At 41.0% G+C, this 19,235-nt stretch overlaps 2 protein-coding genes across 2 annotated transcripts in view; one reads left to right on the forward strand and one right to left on the reverse strand.

The window, feature by feature from the left end:
* pik3r5 (phosphoinositide-3-kinase, regulatory subunit 5) overlaps positions 1 to 10,179 on the reverse strand; it is a 29,753-nt gene extending 19,574 nt beyond the window's left edge. The window contains exon 1 of the mRNA XM_050045136.1: positions 9,837 to 10,179. The gene's annotated coding sequence lies outside the window, so the exon portion shown is untranslated. The remainder of the gene's footprint in view (positions 1 to 9,836) is intronic.
* A 4,424-nt stretch (positions 10,180 to 14,603) lies between these two features.
* Positions 14,604 to 19,235, forward strand: part of ntn1a (netrin 1a) — a 78,506-nt gene continuing 73,874 nt past the window's right edge. Inside the window, exons 1-2 of the mRNA XM_050044188.1 lie at positions 14,604 to 14,805; positions 15,003 to 16,059. Of these exons, the coding sequence (XP_049900145.1) occupies positions 15,036 to 16,059 (1,024 nt within the window). The 5' untranslated portion in view covers positions 14,604 to 14,805; positions 15,003 to 15,035. The remainder of the gene's footprint in view (positions 14,806 to 15,002; positions 16,060 to 19,235) is intronic.

Raw genomic sequence — 19,235 nt, forward strand, 5'->3', positions numbered from 1 at the left:
AATTTTTGAAATTGGTCCAGTTTCGACTGAGAGCACTGCAGCCAGGAGCAGCAAAACAAGCTGCAACGTAGCTGCTTGGGGGAATTATGCACTATCATTTTGAGTCTACTGAAAGTGTTTGTTTTTGCCACTGACAGACTCAGATTACTATTCTAAGTGTCTGACGGAGTTATAACAAGAATGCCGACAGAGTTTCACTTTTTTTTTTTTAAGAGTAAAATCCTTTTTGTTTGACAAGTGCTGACCATAGCCTCAAAATAGCTCTCACCAAAGCCACCAGGCTCCATTTTAATAAACAGTAATTTTAGCTTTTGAGCGAGCCAGCATGTTTTCACTTCTATGTGGGTGAATTTAAGGTTTACTTTAACCAGAGTTGGTGTTTGTTTGAATAGTGAAAAGACTAACGAAGATGTTTTTTGTGAATTTATGTTTCTGTGAATTAAATGTGTTTTACGATGACAAAATTACTGTTTAGTTAAATGGAGTGTGGTGGGTTTAGTGATAGCAATTTCAGCACTGTTTCTAGTTAAACAAAATTGATCTTACTCTTTAACAACAACAGAAAAATCATTCTCTTTGGGGATCTTTTCTTTAATGCTGTCAGACACTTATGATAACAATTTAAACCCTTAAAGTTTCAAAAATGAGCACTTTCAGTGGATGTACATTGACAGCACATAATTACCCCAAATGATTTGGGGTAATTCAATTAATTGGACTTTTCAGCGTGTTTCGCCGCTACCGGCTGCTGCCCACTCACTCGATAAAGGACCAATTTCAGAAACTGGTGTTCCTATTAGTGGCTTAGACAGAAAATCATTGTAAAATAGGGTCCAAGTTACCCTATGTATGTTGTACCCTTAAAGACAAACCAAAACAAGCCCACGATTTTCACAATATGACTTTTATGGAAGGGAAAAAGAGAAAAACGGCCCACAGTGATTTCAAACTAAAAATCAGTACCGCTTAGGATCAGAGACGCGATGAAAACAGTCAGATGTATAATTCCAGCATGACCACAACATTGTAAGTACATCATGTCTTCACCACTGACTCATCAGGCTGCGTTGAACTTCACTTTTTATATCTGTCAGTTTAGCAGTGCATTTGGCTGCTCATCATGCGGCATCTGAGGACAACCCAGGTGTGGCAAGTTGTTTCAGTTCTGTTATGAACACATCTCATCAGGAGCAATATGCATAACAAGACATCAGGGACATCCCGTCAGCGACTTGAAAGAGTTGAGTGACAGATTTATAAATCCTGGCTGTTTTTCAGGGCAGATAAACATTTGTGTTGGCAGGTGTTTAATGACACAGTTTGAAAGCTGCGACCTCCAACCAACCAAAACCAAAACTGAACCTCTAATGTCACCCAAACCAATGAGAATGTTTCTGTAAAAACATATTCTCAGAGCGCTACAGTGACCACTTTTTCAATGGTAACAACAACTCCCCTAGACATTGCACAGATGTGTTTGCGGGGGACAGCTTATAAATAAACTCTGCGAAGAAGCAGGTGGTGGTCAACACTTTGTGCATGCACACTATGTTGCTGCCCTGTTGCCATTTGTCGCGGAAACATGTCTTATCAAGCTCTTTGAGATTTGGAGAAGTCGGCTGTGAATTAACTTCTCTACCACATATGTTGTGTTATTGGTGATAGCAGATAAGGCAACCAAAGCAATTTGGTTCAATCTGTTACTTTCCATTGGTTGAAAGATGACAAACAAATTTGTCTTTTGTCTGTCTGGACAAAGAGATGAAGCCAGAAAGATCAATAGCTAGTTCAGAGACATTTAAATCAGATGCAGCAGCTGGGTTTCTCGCTGGTTTTAACAGACAACATCACCCCAATCCTGGCCTCTCTTCACTGGCTCCCCGATCATTTTAGAATTCATTTTAACATTTTACTGATCACCTCTGGGTCTGGCCTCAAGCTATATAGTGGAAATGTTGACTCCATATGACCCAGTTTGCAGCCTTAGATCCTCAGGTAGGGCACCTATGGTTGAGGCTTAAATCTAAAGCTGATAGTGCTTTGAAACAACTTGCCTGAGGATATAAGTCTCGCAGCATCAGTGACCTGTTTTATATCACCTCTTAAAACCCATCTTTATAAACTGGCTTTTATGTGATGTTGCCGTTTTATTTTCATCATTATTTTATTGTGTTTATTGCTTTCATTTTTGTAACTGTCTTAATTTGTTGTTGTTGTTTTTATTTTTTATTTCCCATGATCATCTGTCTTCTCTCCTATGTTTTTGCATCTTCTCTCTCATTGAAGTTTTACCTTAATTCTGTCTTGCTTTGGTTTGGCATTACTGTTGGCTTTTCCTTTAAGGTGTCTTGCTTCTGCTTTGCTTTGTTTGTCAAAGGTGCTAAAAACAAAATCATTATCTAACATATTAAAAAACAAAGAGAACAAAAAACAAAATATAATGTACCATAAACGTAGATTTTGTATATGGATGTACAAAAACTGAAATTTAGTAGTGATCTAGAAAATGATTATAAAAATCACAGTGTGTCAGGATGTTTGTGTTTTAAACTGGAATCAAAGCTAGTGTAACATTTAATGAATATTCATTGAAAAGTCACATGTTGTTTGTGATGCATTATTTTTGTACTTGATGTATTTTTAAAGCTCCCCTTACCTCATATTAAAGTTTTACCATGGAAATACAGTATACGCATGTACATGTGGAAATTCTGGGAAATGTCCAAATTTCAGAAGTGGAACAACAACACTTCCCTAAAGAAGCTTTTTAAAGATTTGCTCTTTTAGAATTTGACCAGCTTAGCAGTTTTTTTGTGTGTGACACATTAAAGCCAAATTCTCAGGAACTATATTATTTTGATGATGTTAGTCAGAACTAAACATGCACACATAAATCAATGAGCTTGTTTCAGTGACGAAAAATAGGCATTCTGTGTGTTTGTCTTTACAGAGTGAAGTCGGTCAGACAGAAATGAGCAATGACATCAAAAACAGTTTTAGCCTGATTACATCTTCTCAAACTTTCCCCAGTGCGTGACAAATTCCCCAGTTCAGATGAAAACTAGAAATAAACGAAAGCTGTCAAATGAACTGTGTTAATGAATGACTCACTTGCTCTTACGCACCCACTCACCTAATAACCCTATCACACACACACACACACACACACACACACACTAGTTTGACATTTTTGTAAATATGCTTATTTGCCTCTTTCTGACAGTAAGGTAAGAAGTTTGATACCACCCTCATATCTGAAGGAAGGAACAGAAGGGAACAGCTCAACTGGTTCTGCCTGAAGGTAAACAAAATCCATCTGCCAGGATCTCTAAGGCTCATTAACATGTTATTTTGTTTACTTCATCCATATAAAAAGGTGTAAAAGTGTCTTGGTTGGGGGAAAGCATTCATTGAAGTTGCTTGGAAACCACACAGTGATAACAAGACTTATTTTTTGTTTTGTTATTGATGTATTAAACTCACAAGATATTATGTGTTGATAGATTTTGTTACCATCAGACACAGGCCCTCTGTGCGTCTTATGTGCCCCCTTTCCCTCCCTATCCCGAATCTGCACCGGTTGCACACAAAACACATGCGGCAAGAGAGCTCTTCTCTCCCAAAAACTATATCAACAAATAAAGGCTAGCTAAAATACTTTTTTTTTCAAGTACCCGGCCATAAAGTCCCTTGCATCTCTGTTATGTTTTGATGCCTGGTGATTTTGGCAGTTCACTGGTGGGAGGGGAGAGGCACGACCAAATCATGGAAAATTAAAATCGTTTTCAGCCACTATGTCAAGGACAATTAAGAGGATGAAGAATAACAAGCTTTTATGTGACTCACCAATACTAGCCTATGTATTTTTGAGGAGCTATTCTAACAGATAATTTAAAGGGAAGCGCTCGGGACAACTGACCCTGGTGTTCCCCCGGTGTCGGTAGCCCTGCTCAGACAGAGCCAGTGTAGGCCCCTTGTTTCCAGGCTAACTAGCCTCTGATACGAATGTCCAACTATTCCTTTAAAGGCGTGCCAACTCAAAAGTCAACGTTAAAAAGGAACACAAACAACACAACGCACATACATACAAACAACTGTCCATTCACACATGTATGCTCACACACATACAGTACCAACACACACATACACTGTACAAACATCCGACCGGCCTCATCATTAACACCGGTGAAGGAGTGAGGCAGGAAGCTCATGCAAACCCGAGTTCAGAAGGGCAGAGGAATGAAACTCAATTATCCCCCACCACTCTGCTCCGTTTCCTACAGTTACCATTCAACAACAATACCAACAGCTCCAGAGGTAAACACATCCATGTAGCCCCCTTTTTTCTCAGCGGGCCCTCCTCCCCAGAGAGGTATTGTGTCTGAGAGGTGTCCCGAGTGGTACTGAGCAGGAGTACAGGGCCGAGCGTGGTGGACACTTGTGCTGAGGGCTCCGCTCATTGTCAAGGCTTTGGATGAGAGCCCAGTCAGAGTGGAAGGAACTAATAAGTCAGAGTCGTGATGACTCCTGCATCCAGGATGGGGTTCAATGGAGACGTGTAAAGGTAATAAAGGAGGTGAAAACCTTATATGAGGTGGCACGATTCAGTGAAAGTTTATCAGTGCTAGTAATTGCTCTGCTGACGACATCATTACTGTTTTAGCACTTGCATTGCTGTAATTTATTTCACACTAGTAGCCTTTTTCACAGAACAGCGCTGGAATGATTTAATTCTCAAAGAAAAGTTAGACACAAACATGTCACAAAGATGTTATATATTAAGTCTTCGTAATGTAACAATTTTTTAAAGTCACCAAGTGATTTCTTTAGGAAAAATTCCATTCATTAAGGTCAAGTTGGCTGATAAACGGTTAATTCCCAACACAAATATTCTATAACAAGCATCAAAATTTAGCAAAAATATCTGTACCGCAATTCAATAACTGCATTCCCTTTATCTGTCAATTTCCGTGACATGACACCGGATGAACACATCACAAAGTACACTAACTGGGATTGTAACTGAAAATTTCAGTCCTAACTCCAGAGTGTCATCACAGTTGTTTACGAGGAGTTGCTAGTCAAATTGCAAATGCACGAGTCTGTGGTGTTTCATAAGAGGATGTATGCAGCACATCCCTAAGAGTCAACAAGGTCACTTCCACATTTCATGGGTTGCAACTTGCAACAGTCAGACAATAACAAGCTGCGCTCATGTAGTGGAGGAACACTCACGTTGACTGGATTAACCAACTCTTACTGAGATAGAAAGCACAGAACAAGTCATCCTCTCCCCTCCCATTCTTTGCTGCCTGTCTGTGTTTTCTCCTCTCTATCAGCCTCCCTCTGTTCTCTACAGTTAAGTGTCAACATTTCCCAGACAAGCCGAGGAGTGCCAGCACTTCACCTCCACCTGTGTCTCTCTTTCTCATGCTGTCCTCCTTTCTTTCCCCCTCCTTTAGTCTCCTCGCAGCCTGCTTCCCATCTCTCCCAGTGATCCCATTACCAACTGCTTCCTAACAGGAAGGTAGCTTCCCTGCTCAGCTGAGGAAGCAGGTGCCTCCCTATTGTTGTGGTGTGATCAGACTCTCGCATATACTCCCACAGACCAGGGAGGAGAGCTTGTGTGTGTGTGCGTGTGATTGATGGAGTCTGATATTCACATCCAGTCTTCCTCTGCTGGCCCACATAGCTGTTATCCCCCCTTTTCTCTCCACTGACCTACTGGATGTGAACTGGCCTCTTATGGCTTTAGGAAATCACAGTGGTCCAACTCCAAAGCTCTTCTGTAACTAAGTGCTTCCCTTTAGTTCAAACAAGAGCTACCGGTGAGAACTCAGCAGTCTGGGTCTGTTTCTCAGTCTGTTTGCTGTCATATTACATGATCTTGCAGATGCCGAAATTCCCATTTTTTAAACCACTTTCAGGACTTCTTGATAAACTTTGAAGCTCGACGTTTGACATTTTCTCTGCTGGCAATTTTAGGGGAAAAAAATCTTATATTTAATGTGACTTAAAATCTTCTTTTTTTGTTTAGTGCAAGATCCTGCTGTACTTCGAATCCTTCCCTTTATATGAAACTTATTGAGTTAGTATGTACAACTGCTGTATAGAAGTGACCCAAGCAGAAAGTATTGGCTTTAAATAATAAATACACATTGCAACAGTCTGCTCTAATCACTTACTGCAGCATCAAAACATTGAGGTTGTTCTGTCACTGAAATAACCTTTGGTCTTAACTCCCACAATAAATCCTGATAAACACATGATGAAACCACCATTAATGCAAATGTCAAGTCATGCTGTATTAGGTTATGACATTTCACCAAGCAACAGGAGCCAGCGGTGACTCTGCTACACAAACAGGACTGAGTGAATCCTCGTCTGCTGTATTTCTTATTTCACACTAAACAACATTCAGCAGATGACGCAGATATCTATGATTTCCAGCAGACAATCATGTGCTTTTACATTTGTTAAAATTCAATATGGGTAAATAAAACATTTTGTGTGCTTTAAGGCTTTCATCCCTGATTTTTTTTTTTTTTTTTTTTTGCAACAACAGGTGTGTTGTGCATGTTCGGAGATGCATGTGTTTACACACACGGGGGTGTTGACCTCAAAGTGTGTGTCGTAAAGGTGAAAATGAAGATTTCACTGATACCACAGCCGTAAAGAGACAAACAGGAAGCAATGTTGTGAATAACACACAGTGCTGCACTTGGATATCATAGTCAAGCTCTGCGAGATGTCAAATTTAAAAGAAAAAAAAAGAGAGTGAGAGCACGTGGTGATGGCCTTCATTCTTCATATCTGAGATGTGTGGTAAACAACAAAGCTTGTCAGTATCTGCTTCCTCCAATCAACAACATTAATCTGCGTTCATTATTTCAGGCCTGACACATGACTTATACGGCAGTTGTTATTTCCCAACAGGAGGAGGTGATTGTATTCAAGCTGATTGTGAAATTGAACAATTTCTAAGAAGAATAGACGATCCCTTCCTTTGGTTGCGCAGGACGAGTCTGTCGTCATCTGACAGGCGGGAGGCAAGCAGCAGGGGAGTTCATTACATTTAAGGCTTATGATTTTCTTTAGGTAAAAAAAGATGGTATTAATACTCATTATGTTGTAGACCACCACCAAAAGAGAGAAGCTGTTCATTAAAACATGTGGCAGTATGTGCCTCATGGATATAACGATACCGAAATCAAAGCTAAATTTAGCCACTTGTGATTTTGTGGGATCAAATCTCTGTTGAGTTTAGTCTCGTGTAGACAGACCTGTCTCCACAGCACTGTGTCAGCACTTGAGAAATGTTGAGTTAACAGTATGGTCAGCATTGTGACCTGAAAGTCCTGCAATTTACCTGCTATTTGCTGAAGAAGACTTTTTAACTTGACCTGAAGCTTGTTTTGACAAGACTTGAGACTTGACTTACTTGAGAATTTAAGGGTTACTCCACTGATTTTACATATAAAGACTGTTTACGGGTACTGAGGAGTGTTTCTGCAAATTTGGAAAAAGTTGTATCGAGAAATCTATGACTTCAGACGGAGCTGCATGAAATCTGGTAAATTCTTGAGAAAATTTACCAAATGTCACTTGATATCACTTAAGTCGGCACTGGATGGGGATGAAGACTGCCGGTTTGGAAAAAAAAAAAAAGTTGTGTCTTGTTTCTGGAGTCAGAAAGAAATGAGATTACCAGACCACTGTAGCCTCCTCCTGTTCTCTGCTTGAGGCTAGCAGTGTAAGGCTACATTAGCTGCTACTAGGATAACATCCTGAATCTCCCAGGAATCCCCCAGTGACAGCGCTGGGCTCTGAAACCAATTTTACATAGTGGCCAAACCTTGAAATTACAACATCTGGATGAGTCATGTGATGCCACCGGACCCAAAAAGACTTTTTCCAATAGACTTACGTTGTGAAAAGAAAATATTTTTTTGATCATTGCAACCCTCACAAAATGATTTGTTCCACCATGTGGAGTTGATCCAGGAGTTGTGGGATCAAATCATTTAATCCCGGTTGAAATTCGCGGAGGGCTATACTGGAAGTTAGCTGCTCGGCCAACTAACTTAATGCTTCTATGCTTGCAAAATTTTGTAGTGCGCATGCTCTATCGGTGAAACAATACAAAAGATCCAGGTGATTTTATACCTTTTTTGACTTAAAGCACCACTGAGAAACATATAGGAATAAACAGGACCCCACATCCAACACTGTATGCAATCTTTACACATACGTGCAAATCTCCCATAGAATTGTCAGTAGTAGAGTTGTATTGTGGGTAATGTAGGCACGAAGAATGTGAGGGATAAAAAAGACAATATTTTTGGTTCTGCTGCGTCGATTATGGTCCTGAATTTTAAATTGTCCAATTGTGAGTGCAATGTACTTGCTCATCTTGAGACTTGAACTTGACATATGGATTTTTTAAAAGTTTTGTATGGATTGTGGGGCACCCAGTAGCTCACCTGGTAGAGCAGGTGCCCCATGTACAAAAGCCTCGTCCATGCTGCAGCAGCAACCTCCAGCCCCTTGCGCCATGTCATCCCCTCTCTTTCTCTTTCTCTGTCTTCCCCTTTGATGATAACACTGTCCTGTCGATTAAAGGCAAATTGCCCTCAAAATATCTTGTTTTTTAATTTTTTATATGGATTGTAATCATTCCAGTCAACTGGAGGTCAAGATTTGCCATCTTCAGAGGCCTCTACATCACTGAATTAAAAGTCAGCTTCAACACAAAAGGCATCTACAGCCACCTTTTATGGTTACTGTACCTTTAATTCAAATGTGGCTGACAGGTGGTTGGTTTACGTAGTAAAAAAGGATGTTGAGTTCAGGCGTTGGCTCAGTAGAGTTTCTGTGGGGTGGAGCCCTCAAAGACCACTGACAGACTGTTGTGTATTCATGCTTCAGAGACAGTTAAGAGAATTCTATGCTTGCAACCCTGGGTGTCACTTTTCAGCACAAATTTTAAATCTATCCACATAAATGATGAATCAACTAGTGTTTGTCATATTATGAAGTTCAGTTACAACTGCATGTAGATGTTCAAATCAATTACACTTCACCTGCCCTGTAAAATCAACTACAGCCACTGAAATAAGGAACATGAGCCCATATCATCTTTATGTGGCTGACACAGAAATCTGACACCAACAGATCACACTGGCTTAAATTACTTGTTCCCATTTACAGATAACGTCCAGGCATCGAACACGTGTTGCCGTGTCTTTACTTCCTCAGCATTTATTAAAAGTATGAATCATATAGAGCATCTGAAAAAGCAGAAGTGCCCAAAGTGGCTTTGCAGTGGGCGCCTGTGAGCTCACATGGGGGGGGGGCTGTCAACACACCAGCCTTGCTTTTCCCATCACTGTGAGGCTGAGGCTGCCCATCAGCTCCTCTGACAGAAAACAAGACAACCGTGGTGTTCACAATGCAGAGAAATGACCAAGAACACATTTTCATGAGTCAAAACAAGATGACGTTGAACGTTGACACTGACAAACCTGCTTTAAAGACAGAAGTCCCTGAGATGTCAGTGTAGCATCGTACTGGATGGATGAAGCAAAATAATTTGCAATAAAAATATATTGACAAAAATCATTGTATCCTGAGATACTACATGCATATCTAGATGCAAACATGTCCATATTTTCAAATCAGTGGCCTACTGTCAGTCATTATTCCCTGAGCATTACCAGAGAAGACAAAGTACGTCCCCAGCTCATTAGGGTGACAGTGTCAGTGACTGCTGTCCCCATCTGAGCCCACAGAGCAGATGCCCTTCAAAATAAAATATACTGCCTCCATTGTCTTACCTGCAGTTTACTGTCCAGCATCCATACCCTCTGAATGTGTCTAAAGAGTCCAAAGAATCCAAGGCAAAGTGTCTCCAGCTCAGTGCGACTGCCATTCATTCACCACGCACATTACGGTTTAACAGACGAACCCACATCCTGGGCACGGCGGAGCAGTGCAGCGAAACAAGCGTGAAATCATCCGCTGGTATCTGGTTGTAGCTCACTGCTGCGCTCAAAGACTTCTGCGCTTCACACACACACACTGTGCCTCACAAACAGGAAGTGTATGAGAGAGGTGCATGTGAGCACAATGAGGGAGGCTGCTGGTGTGTGTATAGGTGGGAAGTGTAATTGTGTGTGTTTCTGCATGCGTGTGTAAGAGGCTGCATGTGGATTTTTGAAGGGATGTTGGCCTCTAGAAGGAAGTCATCTGTTTGACGTGTTTGTTTTCATGCTATTTTCACACTTGTGAGCAAAGTGTCTTTGTTTGGGTGCTGAGGCTTTGTTCATTATATTCTTGGGCTAGGAAAGTATTGGTGGTACTGTGATTAATTATCCTAACACAACAAACACAAAGAGAGCTTTTGTTTTTTCAGTGATTTTCACCCATCAGTATTTCAAAATCAATGATTTCAATGGACAAACAAGATCAATACTTGTCTTAATAACTGTCTGAACAGACTGTAGCTAGTAGTGAGTTTTGGTAAATGGCAAGCAGTGGTGGAAAGTAACTAATACATTTACTCAAGTACTGTAATATTAAGGCTCTGGTTCTGTACTTTTCCATTTCCTGCTACTTTGTACCTTTTACTCCACTACATTTATTTGGTAATAGTTACTAGTTACTTTACAGATTCAGATGAATAATACAAAATATAACTAAATAATAAAATAAAGTGCATTATTATAGCTTATGATAAGACTTTATTGATCAACTAACCAGCAGTATATTAAGTAATTAAAATGAGTTCCACCTTTATCCGATGCAACATTAAAGTGATGTTAAAAATTAATGTTTTTATTTTAATTATAGGGTAATCGAATACTATACATTATTCTTAAATGTGTAATTCTGCAAAATGAGTATTTTTAATTTTGGTACTAAATATATTTATTTGCTTATAATTTTGTACTCTGACTTGGGTAAAATTTTAAATGCACTGTGTTATTGCCTCTTTTACTTAAGTAAAAAAAAATGTGGTAAGTAAAGTGATTATGTGATCTGAATTTTAGTCAAATTCAAGATAATATAAATATATATATTTATCTATTTATACTTACATAACTGAGAATAATGTACTGCTTTGTGTCTACTTCCTCAAAGACTGCAAGGTCCATATTTGTGCTCCCTCTCTGTACCCCCCCTCAGTCCTCAGTCAGGGAAACACTGACCTTACTTCCCCCTCCTGCTTTGCCTGTCATTTACATTTCATGTATTAGTGCGACTGTGAATTCCCCTTCTCTTGAAGTGAGGGAAATGACAAGCTATACAAAACAGTGACAGTAAACACTAACAGTATTCAGCCGGTGTAGTTCTGCACACATTTTGACCGGAGAGTGACGTTAGAGCATGTATTAAGGCTTATTTACAAGACACCATTGTGTGAATGATTAACACTGCGATTTCAGTACTTTAAAACTAATAAAAGATAGAAGGGAAAGTTGGAAATCATAAGAGAACTTTTTCTTGTATTCAATAATTCCACAGAGCTTCAAAGTACATAATTTGATGTTATTTGATGTGATCTTACTGGTAAAAAAAAAACTGTTTTTATTGTTATATGTCATTACGCAGCATTAGTACAGTAAAGGTGGTTCTATAAAAATACATAGTATGATGAAAAGATAAAAAAATCATTGTATGATTTATTGATCAGGTTGCTGTTATGATCAGGGTGTGCAGGACTGCACAAAGAACAAGTGTTGCCACTTGTATATTTACTTTTTTCATTACCTGTACTCACCTAGTTAAGCAAAGCGTCTAAAGACTGACTTGTGAGTCTAGTACTCACCTGGTGAAGGTCTACGGACCAGAATGTATTTCTCTAAGACAGAAATTCTCTCTCCTCTTGCTTATGGACATTTCCTCTTGCACACCTGTCTAAAAAAAGGTGTGCATGAGCCTTCGCAGTCAAGATTTAAGCCTACCTCTAACTTTCAATAACAAAACAGATGCAAACCATGCAGCCAGGCAAGTTATCCCAGAAACTAAGGGCTTCCCTAAAAATGTTACAAACTGATGGGACAATGGCTTCATGAAAGCAAATGCAGAAGTGATTAAACCCAAGCTAGGTTGAGATGGAAAACAAACTACAGGAGAAACACATGGAGATGAGTTACTGACTGAGGTTAGGGAGGAGGTAAACAAAGAACAGGATCCTGAACAAAGAAACAAACCTGATCAAATTGTTCAGAACTGCAAAGTGGTTGAAATTCAAGAAGCAGAGCCTCTGAGAGACTGAAAGAAAAAGATTTTTTTTTACACCGTACCACGGTGCTTTACTGTACAAAGATCTGTTTGTTAAAGGCTTCTGATCTCTGCAGTAGCTCCTCTGTGAAGGATTTTCCATATGTTCTTATTGAAATGCATTGAATGTGTATTCAAAATGCCCTTAAAAAAAACAGCAGTTGCTCAGAGGGCTTATTGTTTTGTTTGTTTTTTTTAAATTTCACTTCTCTGTTACTCAATTTCCTCACGGAGATGATCTCTGAGCCTCGGCAGGATTAACTATAGATGATTTCTAGATAAGGGAAGTCGCTTCATTTCACAAAATTCGAGTGAATGCCTAACATTTTTTGCATCATGGTTACTGTGTGGTTTTGCTGTATAGGTGTAAACCTTGTTGACACTCTCTCTGGTTGCCCTAATTCAACCCCTGTACAGACAGAAAGAGGCCAGCAGCTGTCAGACATTACTCTTCTTACCAGCTGGTGATGTAGGCAGCGTGTCTCCACAGCAGATCTGACAGAGATTAGATAAAAATGTTTTTATTTTTCTGTCCATGCAAGAGCAGATTTAAAGCAAACAACTGTCAACCTCAAGAAAACGTGATCATCCGGTGTTGTTTATATGAGTGAAACCACATTTGACTAAGCTCTGTTGACTGCTTTGCCTGCTGATTTGATGAGGCATGATGAAGCCTTTTTTGTGGCTTGTCATTTACATAATGGTGTAGCCTCTAATTTTTGTTTCTATGGCCACATTTCCCTAAAAAAAGATGCTTATCTATCTGTGTGTGTGTGTGTGTGTGTGTGTGTGTGTGTGTGTGTGTGTGTGTGTGTGTGTGTGTGTGTTCCCACTTTAGATCGAATTGTTCCATTAAAAATCTCACTACTGAACTCAGCAGTCTGCAGCAGCCCACTCTAGTAATACAGTGTTTACGGTTCAGACCTGCAGCAGCCAATCTTCATGCTCATTACACAAACGGTGTTATACCTCCACCGCCTGGGAAAGTAGAGGCACCACTCGCTGCAGTGTCAGGCTGAGGCCGCTGTTTCTCTCCATGGACGCAAGATGGCGCTGTTACTTCTACTGCCAGCATTCAACAGGTCGAGTGAAGCTGCAGCTGCAGCAGGTTGGACTGCACGAGGGAGCTTCAATACAGGAGACATGTATCCTGCAAAAACAGTCAGGTTTTGTTCTTTAAGACCAAATGCTGGTTGCATGTAAGTAGATTTTACAGTCATTTTGTATCCAATGGACTCCGTGTGGTTTTCAGTGAGTATTATTACTCTGGAAACACAAGTGCTTCCGAGTCATCCTACAAAAATACCTGAAAACTGTATCACACCATGAAAATTGAACTTAACCGGAAATTTAGCAAACTTCCACATGATGAACACTTCACATTTTAGTTTCTAAGGTATGTTATTTTGAAGGAATCTCTTAAAATATTCCTCAATCTTCAATTTATTTAGGTGGCTATACATGATATGGTGTTGTGTTCAAAGACTTCCGGTTAACACAGGTCACTTTTTCAATTTTATCCTCTGATAATGCCAGTATAATAAAGTACTTTAAAGGGGGACTGTGCCCATTTTCAAAATTCATACATGTCATTCCTGTGGTCTAAGACAGTCTAAAAATATAAGCAAGCCTGAACAACTCTCTCCCAAATCCAAAAACTAGAGTGCAAAAGCTCAAACTTGTGATGCCATAGGGTATAAAGTCTGGAGTTGTTTCACAATGAATTGAGAAAGATGTTATAGATGACACAGAGAGCACCCATAGGAGTATTCTGAGTATATGGGTGCATTTTCGGTTAAGAACTGGGAACACTACAGTAGAATAAAGCTCATTTGGGTTTGAAAAAGAGAGGCAACAAATGTGGGTTGACAAAATCAGTCTGATTATGGAGCAGCTCCAGACTTTATACCCTATGACATCACAAGTGTGAGACTTACTCCTTTGGTCTCTGGCTTTGAGAGAGTAGCTCATGCTCACTAATATTAGTGGTTGGCTGGTTTAACAACATGATCCTATCAGGTGTAGCTCAGACTGAAGGTGTGGCATGCTCCGAATCAGTGCTGTGCGCTCGCTCCAGTTGTTTTCTTTTTCTTCCTGCGGTTATTTGCGTCAAATCTTCTGACGCGCCACCAGTGGATGTCGTTGTTCCGCCTGGTGTCACCCCTCAAGATGAGCTGACCTAAAGCTGTGCCAAGCAAGATCCGATCCGGGAGAGTGTGTGTGTGTGTGTGTGTGTGTGTGTGTGTGTGTGTGTGTGTGTGTGTGTGTGTGTGAGTGTGAGTGTGAGAGAGAGAGTGAGAGAGGGAGGAGGGGGAGAGAGAGAGAGATTGTGAAAAGACCGGCAGGAGGAGTGGGACTTGCTATAAGGACACCAGCGACTCTTAAATCCAGCCGCTCCTCTGTTTTTACGCAGGAGATTTGAAGAAACAAACAACAAAACAGGAGGAGCTGTGATTGGAGCCCGGCAGAGAAAAGTAGCCTCACATCGACTGTATTTGTGACATCTTAAGTTATTCTCAGGTAAAGTGGGCTTTCTAGACATTTCACACAACCTGGCATGCATGCTGTGTGACTGACTTTTATGTCCCTGTCAGATACTTATTCCTGTCCCAGTGTTTGTTTGGGAAATGTTTGCAGACTGCTGTGCCATCACCAAACTTCACTCTCTCTCTCTCTCTCTCTTCCCACACGCTGACTGCTTTCCCTTTCTCCTCCAGCGGCAGAGACACTTGGGGACCGAGGGACCTACCATGATAAGGGTTGTGGATTTTGCGCTGACTGTGCTGCTCGCCGCGTCCCTGTCGTGCCGGAGCGCCCTCGGCGGCTACGGGATGAGCCTGTTCGCGGCGCAGACCTCTCCCCCAGACCCTTGCTACGACGAGCACGGCAACCCGCGGCGCTGCATCCCGGACTTCGTCAACTCCGCCTTCGGGAAGGAAGTGAAAGTGTCCAGCACCTGCGGCAAAACGCCCAGCCGTTACTGCGTGGTGACATCGGCGGAGAAAGGAGACGAGAGGACCAGGAACTGTCACACCTGCGATGCCTCGGACCCCAAAAAGTACCACCCTCCGGCGTACCTGACGGACCTCAACAATCCACACAACCTCACCTGCTGGCAGTCCGAGAACTTCATCCAGTTCCCGCAAAACGTCACCCTGACTCTGTCCCTCGGGAAGAAGTTTGAGGTGACTTATGTGAGCCTGCAGTTCTGCTCGCCTCGACCTGAGTCCATGGTTATTTACAAGTCCATGGACTACGGTAAAACTTGGGTGCCCTTTCAGTTTTACTCGACCCAGTGCAGGAAGATGTACAACAAGCCGAACAGGGCCGTTATCACGAAGCAGAACGAGCAGGAGGCCGTGTGCACGGACTCCCACACCGACATGTACCCTTTGACCGGCGGGCTCATCGCCTTCAGCACGCTGGACGGCAGACCGTCCGCGCACGACTTTGACAACTCCCCGGTGCTGCAGGACTGGGTGACAGCCACCGACATTAAAGTCATCTTCAGCCGGTTGCACACTTTTGGCGACGAGAACGAGGACGACTCGGAGCTGGCCCGGGACTCGTACTTCTACGCCGTGTCGGACCTGCAGGTCGGAGGGAGATGCAAATGCAACGGGCACGCGTCTCGGTGCGTAAAGGACCGGGATGGGAGTCTGGTGTGTGAGTGCAAGCACAACACCGCCGGGCCGGAGTGCGACAGGTGCAAACCTTTCCACTACGACAGACCGTGGCAGAGAGCCACAGCCAGGGAGGCCAACGAGTGTGTCGGTAAGTCCATCCACACGTCCTCCATCCCGGCGGCTCACCAGAGCTGCTTTACATGTAGGGTGAATTTAATTTATCGTAGGTGGACTGGTGTGTTTTTCAGATACACTATCGGCTACAGAGGAAATATGTAATATTTAGGAAAAAGAATGACCAGGAATTAAAATCAGTGAAATGTGATCATGCAAAAATATGCATCTGATTGTCTTTAAAATGCAAAATACAAAATAATAATTTGAATAATTTGAATTTGAATAATAAGATTATTATTATTATGTTTTATTTTATGACTAAGTCACGAGTAATTTTCCAGCTCCAGCTCATTAAATCCAAACTCGAACATCCCCTTTAAACAAAACCACAGCAAAGCCACATTTTTTCCTGATATTGTGGCGCACGTCTACAGAGCATAAAAGTGGGTTTAGGTCACATGCAACATGGAAATGCAATTTGAAAGTCCATTTAGCTTACTGCAGGCCATAATGGAGGCTTTTAAACCACCTCAAACGGGACCACCGAGCCCAATCATCCACAGGAACATTTCTCACAGCTCCACTTTACCGCTGCAATTACGCGATGGCTTTTAATTTATCTGAAGAATCCTGCAACAAACTCACCGCAATGGAAAATGAACACAGAGTTTTATTGTTGTTATTATTATTATATTGTCACGTTATTATTTTCCACATTAAAATCAAAATGAAAGGATTTATCAAAATGCCAGGCGTTGTGATCCAGAATAAAAATCTAGATTTATCACCATTAATGTAGAAATAATTAGCTTATTATGACATATTAAAATATTATAAACAAATCGTGTTTCCAATTGTAAATTTGAAAAATGCAAACTGGCTCTAGCTTTATTGCAGCAATTCTGTCTTTTACACAATGTAAAATAACAAATGAAAATTGCTTTAATTTGGATATTTTTTTCATAATTATTATTAACAGTATTCACTGAAATGCAACCTGAGTAAATGTTAATATAACCACTGCATAACACAGTGCTTTTTATCCTTAAAAGAAAGCACATGTAACAGCAAAGGATAGGAGCAAATCTCTGATCATATCTGTGCTGCTCTTTGTGTCTGAGAGCCAACATGTTTCACCAGCTGCTGAGTGATCAAAGTTACAGTAGTTTTATTACAACCTGGCACAGAAACATGAACCTGTAGATTGCAGAAACTGCAGAGCCCCGGCCAGGTTTCTGTCTGTTTAAGTTCTGTCTGTGAGATGCAGGTACAATAAGAAAACAAGGCTGATGCTCTGGGAGGTGATTGGAAGATTGTTTGTGCAGATTAATTATATTGCTTAATTATGTTGCTGTGTTGCAAGAAGAGTGTGCATCACAGATTTTTAGGGATATGCCTTTTTTGTTTTCAGTTAGTTTCATTTTATTTTAATTGATGGACAGAGGAGTGTTTGAATTGTGAGGACCTGCAGTAATTTGACGTTGCTCCTGCTCATGAGGTGTACAGTGAGGAGGATGACGAGGAACAGCTCGCGAAACAGAAGGCAAGGCGGAAAGATGTCGATGATAGAGACTAAAATACTAAGACGTCAGTGACTCCCTTTTCTAATTCCCATTCTGCTGCAGGTCTGCAGGGGGAAAGAAAGGGGCTCCATATTGTTTGACAGTCACGACACATGTCAGCCACTTTGACGCACAGCAGCTGTTTGAGAGGGTTTTGTTTGCTGGTGTTTCTAAAGCTCTGACATATTCTCACTGGCAGATGTGAGGGTGTTGCTAAATCAACAGGCGCAGTTTTGTGGAAAGAGCTACATTCTGTACATACTGTGTGGCTCCCGAGAAAGTAATGAAACCAAGACTTAAGGTGTGTTTTTACTCTGCTTAATGCAGTCTGCATGACTTTTTTTTTAATGGAGGCCAACTGACCCTACCGATTGATTTTGTCTTCACATAATCCAGCCTTCAATTTACTATCACTTGTACTTGATATATTTCACATGTGGGACTTTTAAAATCTCTGTTTCAAAATATTCATGAGAGATCATGAAGGAAGGAGGCATAGAAAGAAAGAAAGCAGATAAAGCTCCTATTCCTCCTCCTTATTACTACATTTGAGATTCTTGCCAAGCTTACCGAGTCCAGCAAGACAATAAACTTTAAATTGTTATTTGGCCAACATTAGAGTCACTGTTGTGGTGAAAATCTCAGCATTCAGATAATACACAAATATGTCAGTGCTCACATTAAATTTAAAGAAAGAGGGAGATTTAAAAAAAAAAATCTATTTGAAAAATAAAATAAAAATGTTAAGGCACAGCTCTTAAACTCATACAATAAATTGTTTCCTGTAGTCAATATCCACAATTTTTTATTTTAATTTTTTTTACCAGACCAGCGGGCGTATAATATGTTTCACACTGAGCCATAAAAGCCTATCATTTACTGCATCCATCATGTTGTCAGCAAGATATTTACTTTTTGACATTGAGATTATAGAAATGTGTGTGTTTGGGTGTGTGTGTATGAGTGAAAGAAAACACAGAATCTCGAAGGGAAGAAGAAATCACACCTCTGTAGAGGCGGCGAACAATGGAAGGAGGTGTGTTAGATGGATGGGTGTATTCAGTGGGACAACTTCAGAGTTTGTCGTTGCGCTCCCCGTAATGACAGCGCTGCGAGTGTCTCTGGACTCTCATAAGGATCTAGTTAGTACAGAGGTGTTTCTGTGTGCAGTAAAAAGGTCTGGCACTGTACGGTGTCGGAACTGACGTAAGCTGTCGATTCCTCCAATGTTCCCTGATCTTCACTTCCCACGCACACAAAAAAAAAAGAGACGAAAACAAAAATCGCAAAAGCACATTTAGACACACACAGGTCCGTCTCTGTGTTTCTCCTGAAGTGCACTTTACTGATTACTTCCATCAGGACGTTAAAGGACACTCCTGAGTGTGCACCTCGATCCATTTGGGTTATTGACTCTCCACAGTAAAGGAAAAGCTTCTAATGCAATGGGTTCAAAGCGGCACCACAGGAAACAACAGAGACCTGCTACAGTCTCTATGTTGAGATGTTAATCTGGGTTTGCAGCAATGTCTGTGATTTTACTGTGAGGATGCTCCTGTAAACTTGAGCCCCTCCATAGACATCCATCTCACAAATTAAGGAAAACGACATTGTTTCAGCTAACTGCTGCACGATGAGAAACGGC

Source organism: Epinephelus moara, chromosome 5, assembly GCF_006386435.1.
Source record: "Epinephelus moara isolate mb chromosome 5, YSFRI_EMoa_1.0, whole genome shotgun sequence".
Lineage (NCBI taxonomy): Eukaryota > Metazoa > Chordata > Actinopteri > Perciformes > Serranidae > Epinephelus > Epinephelus moara.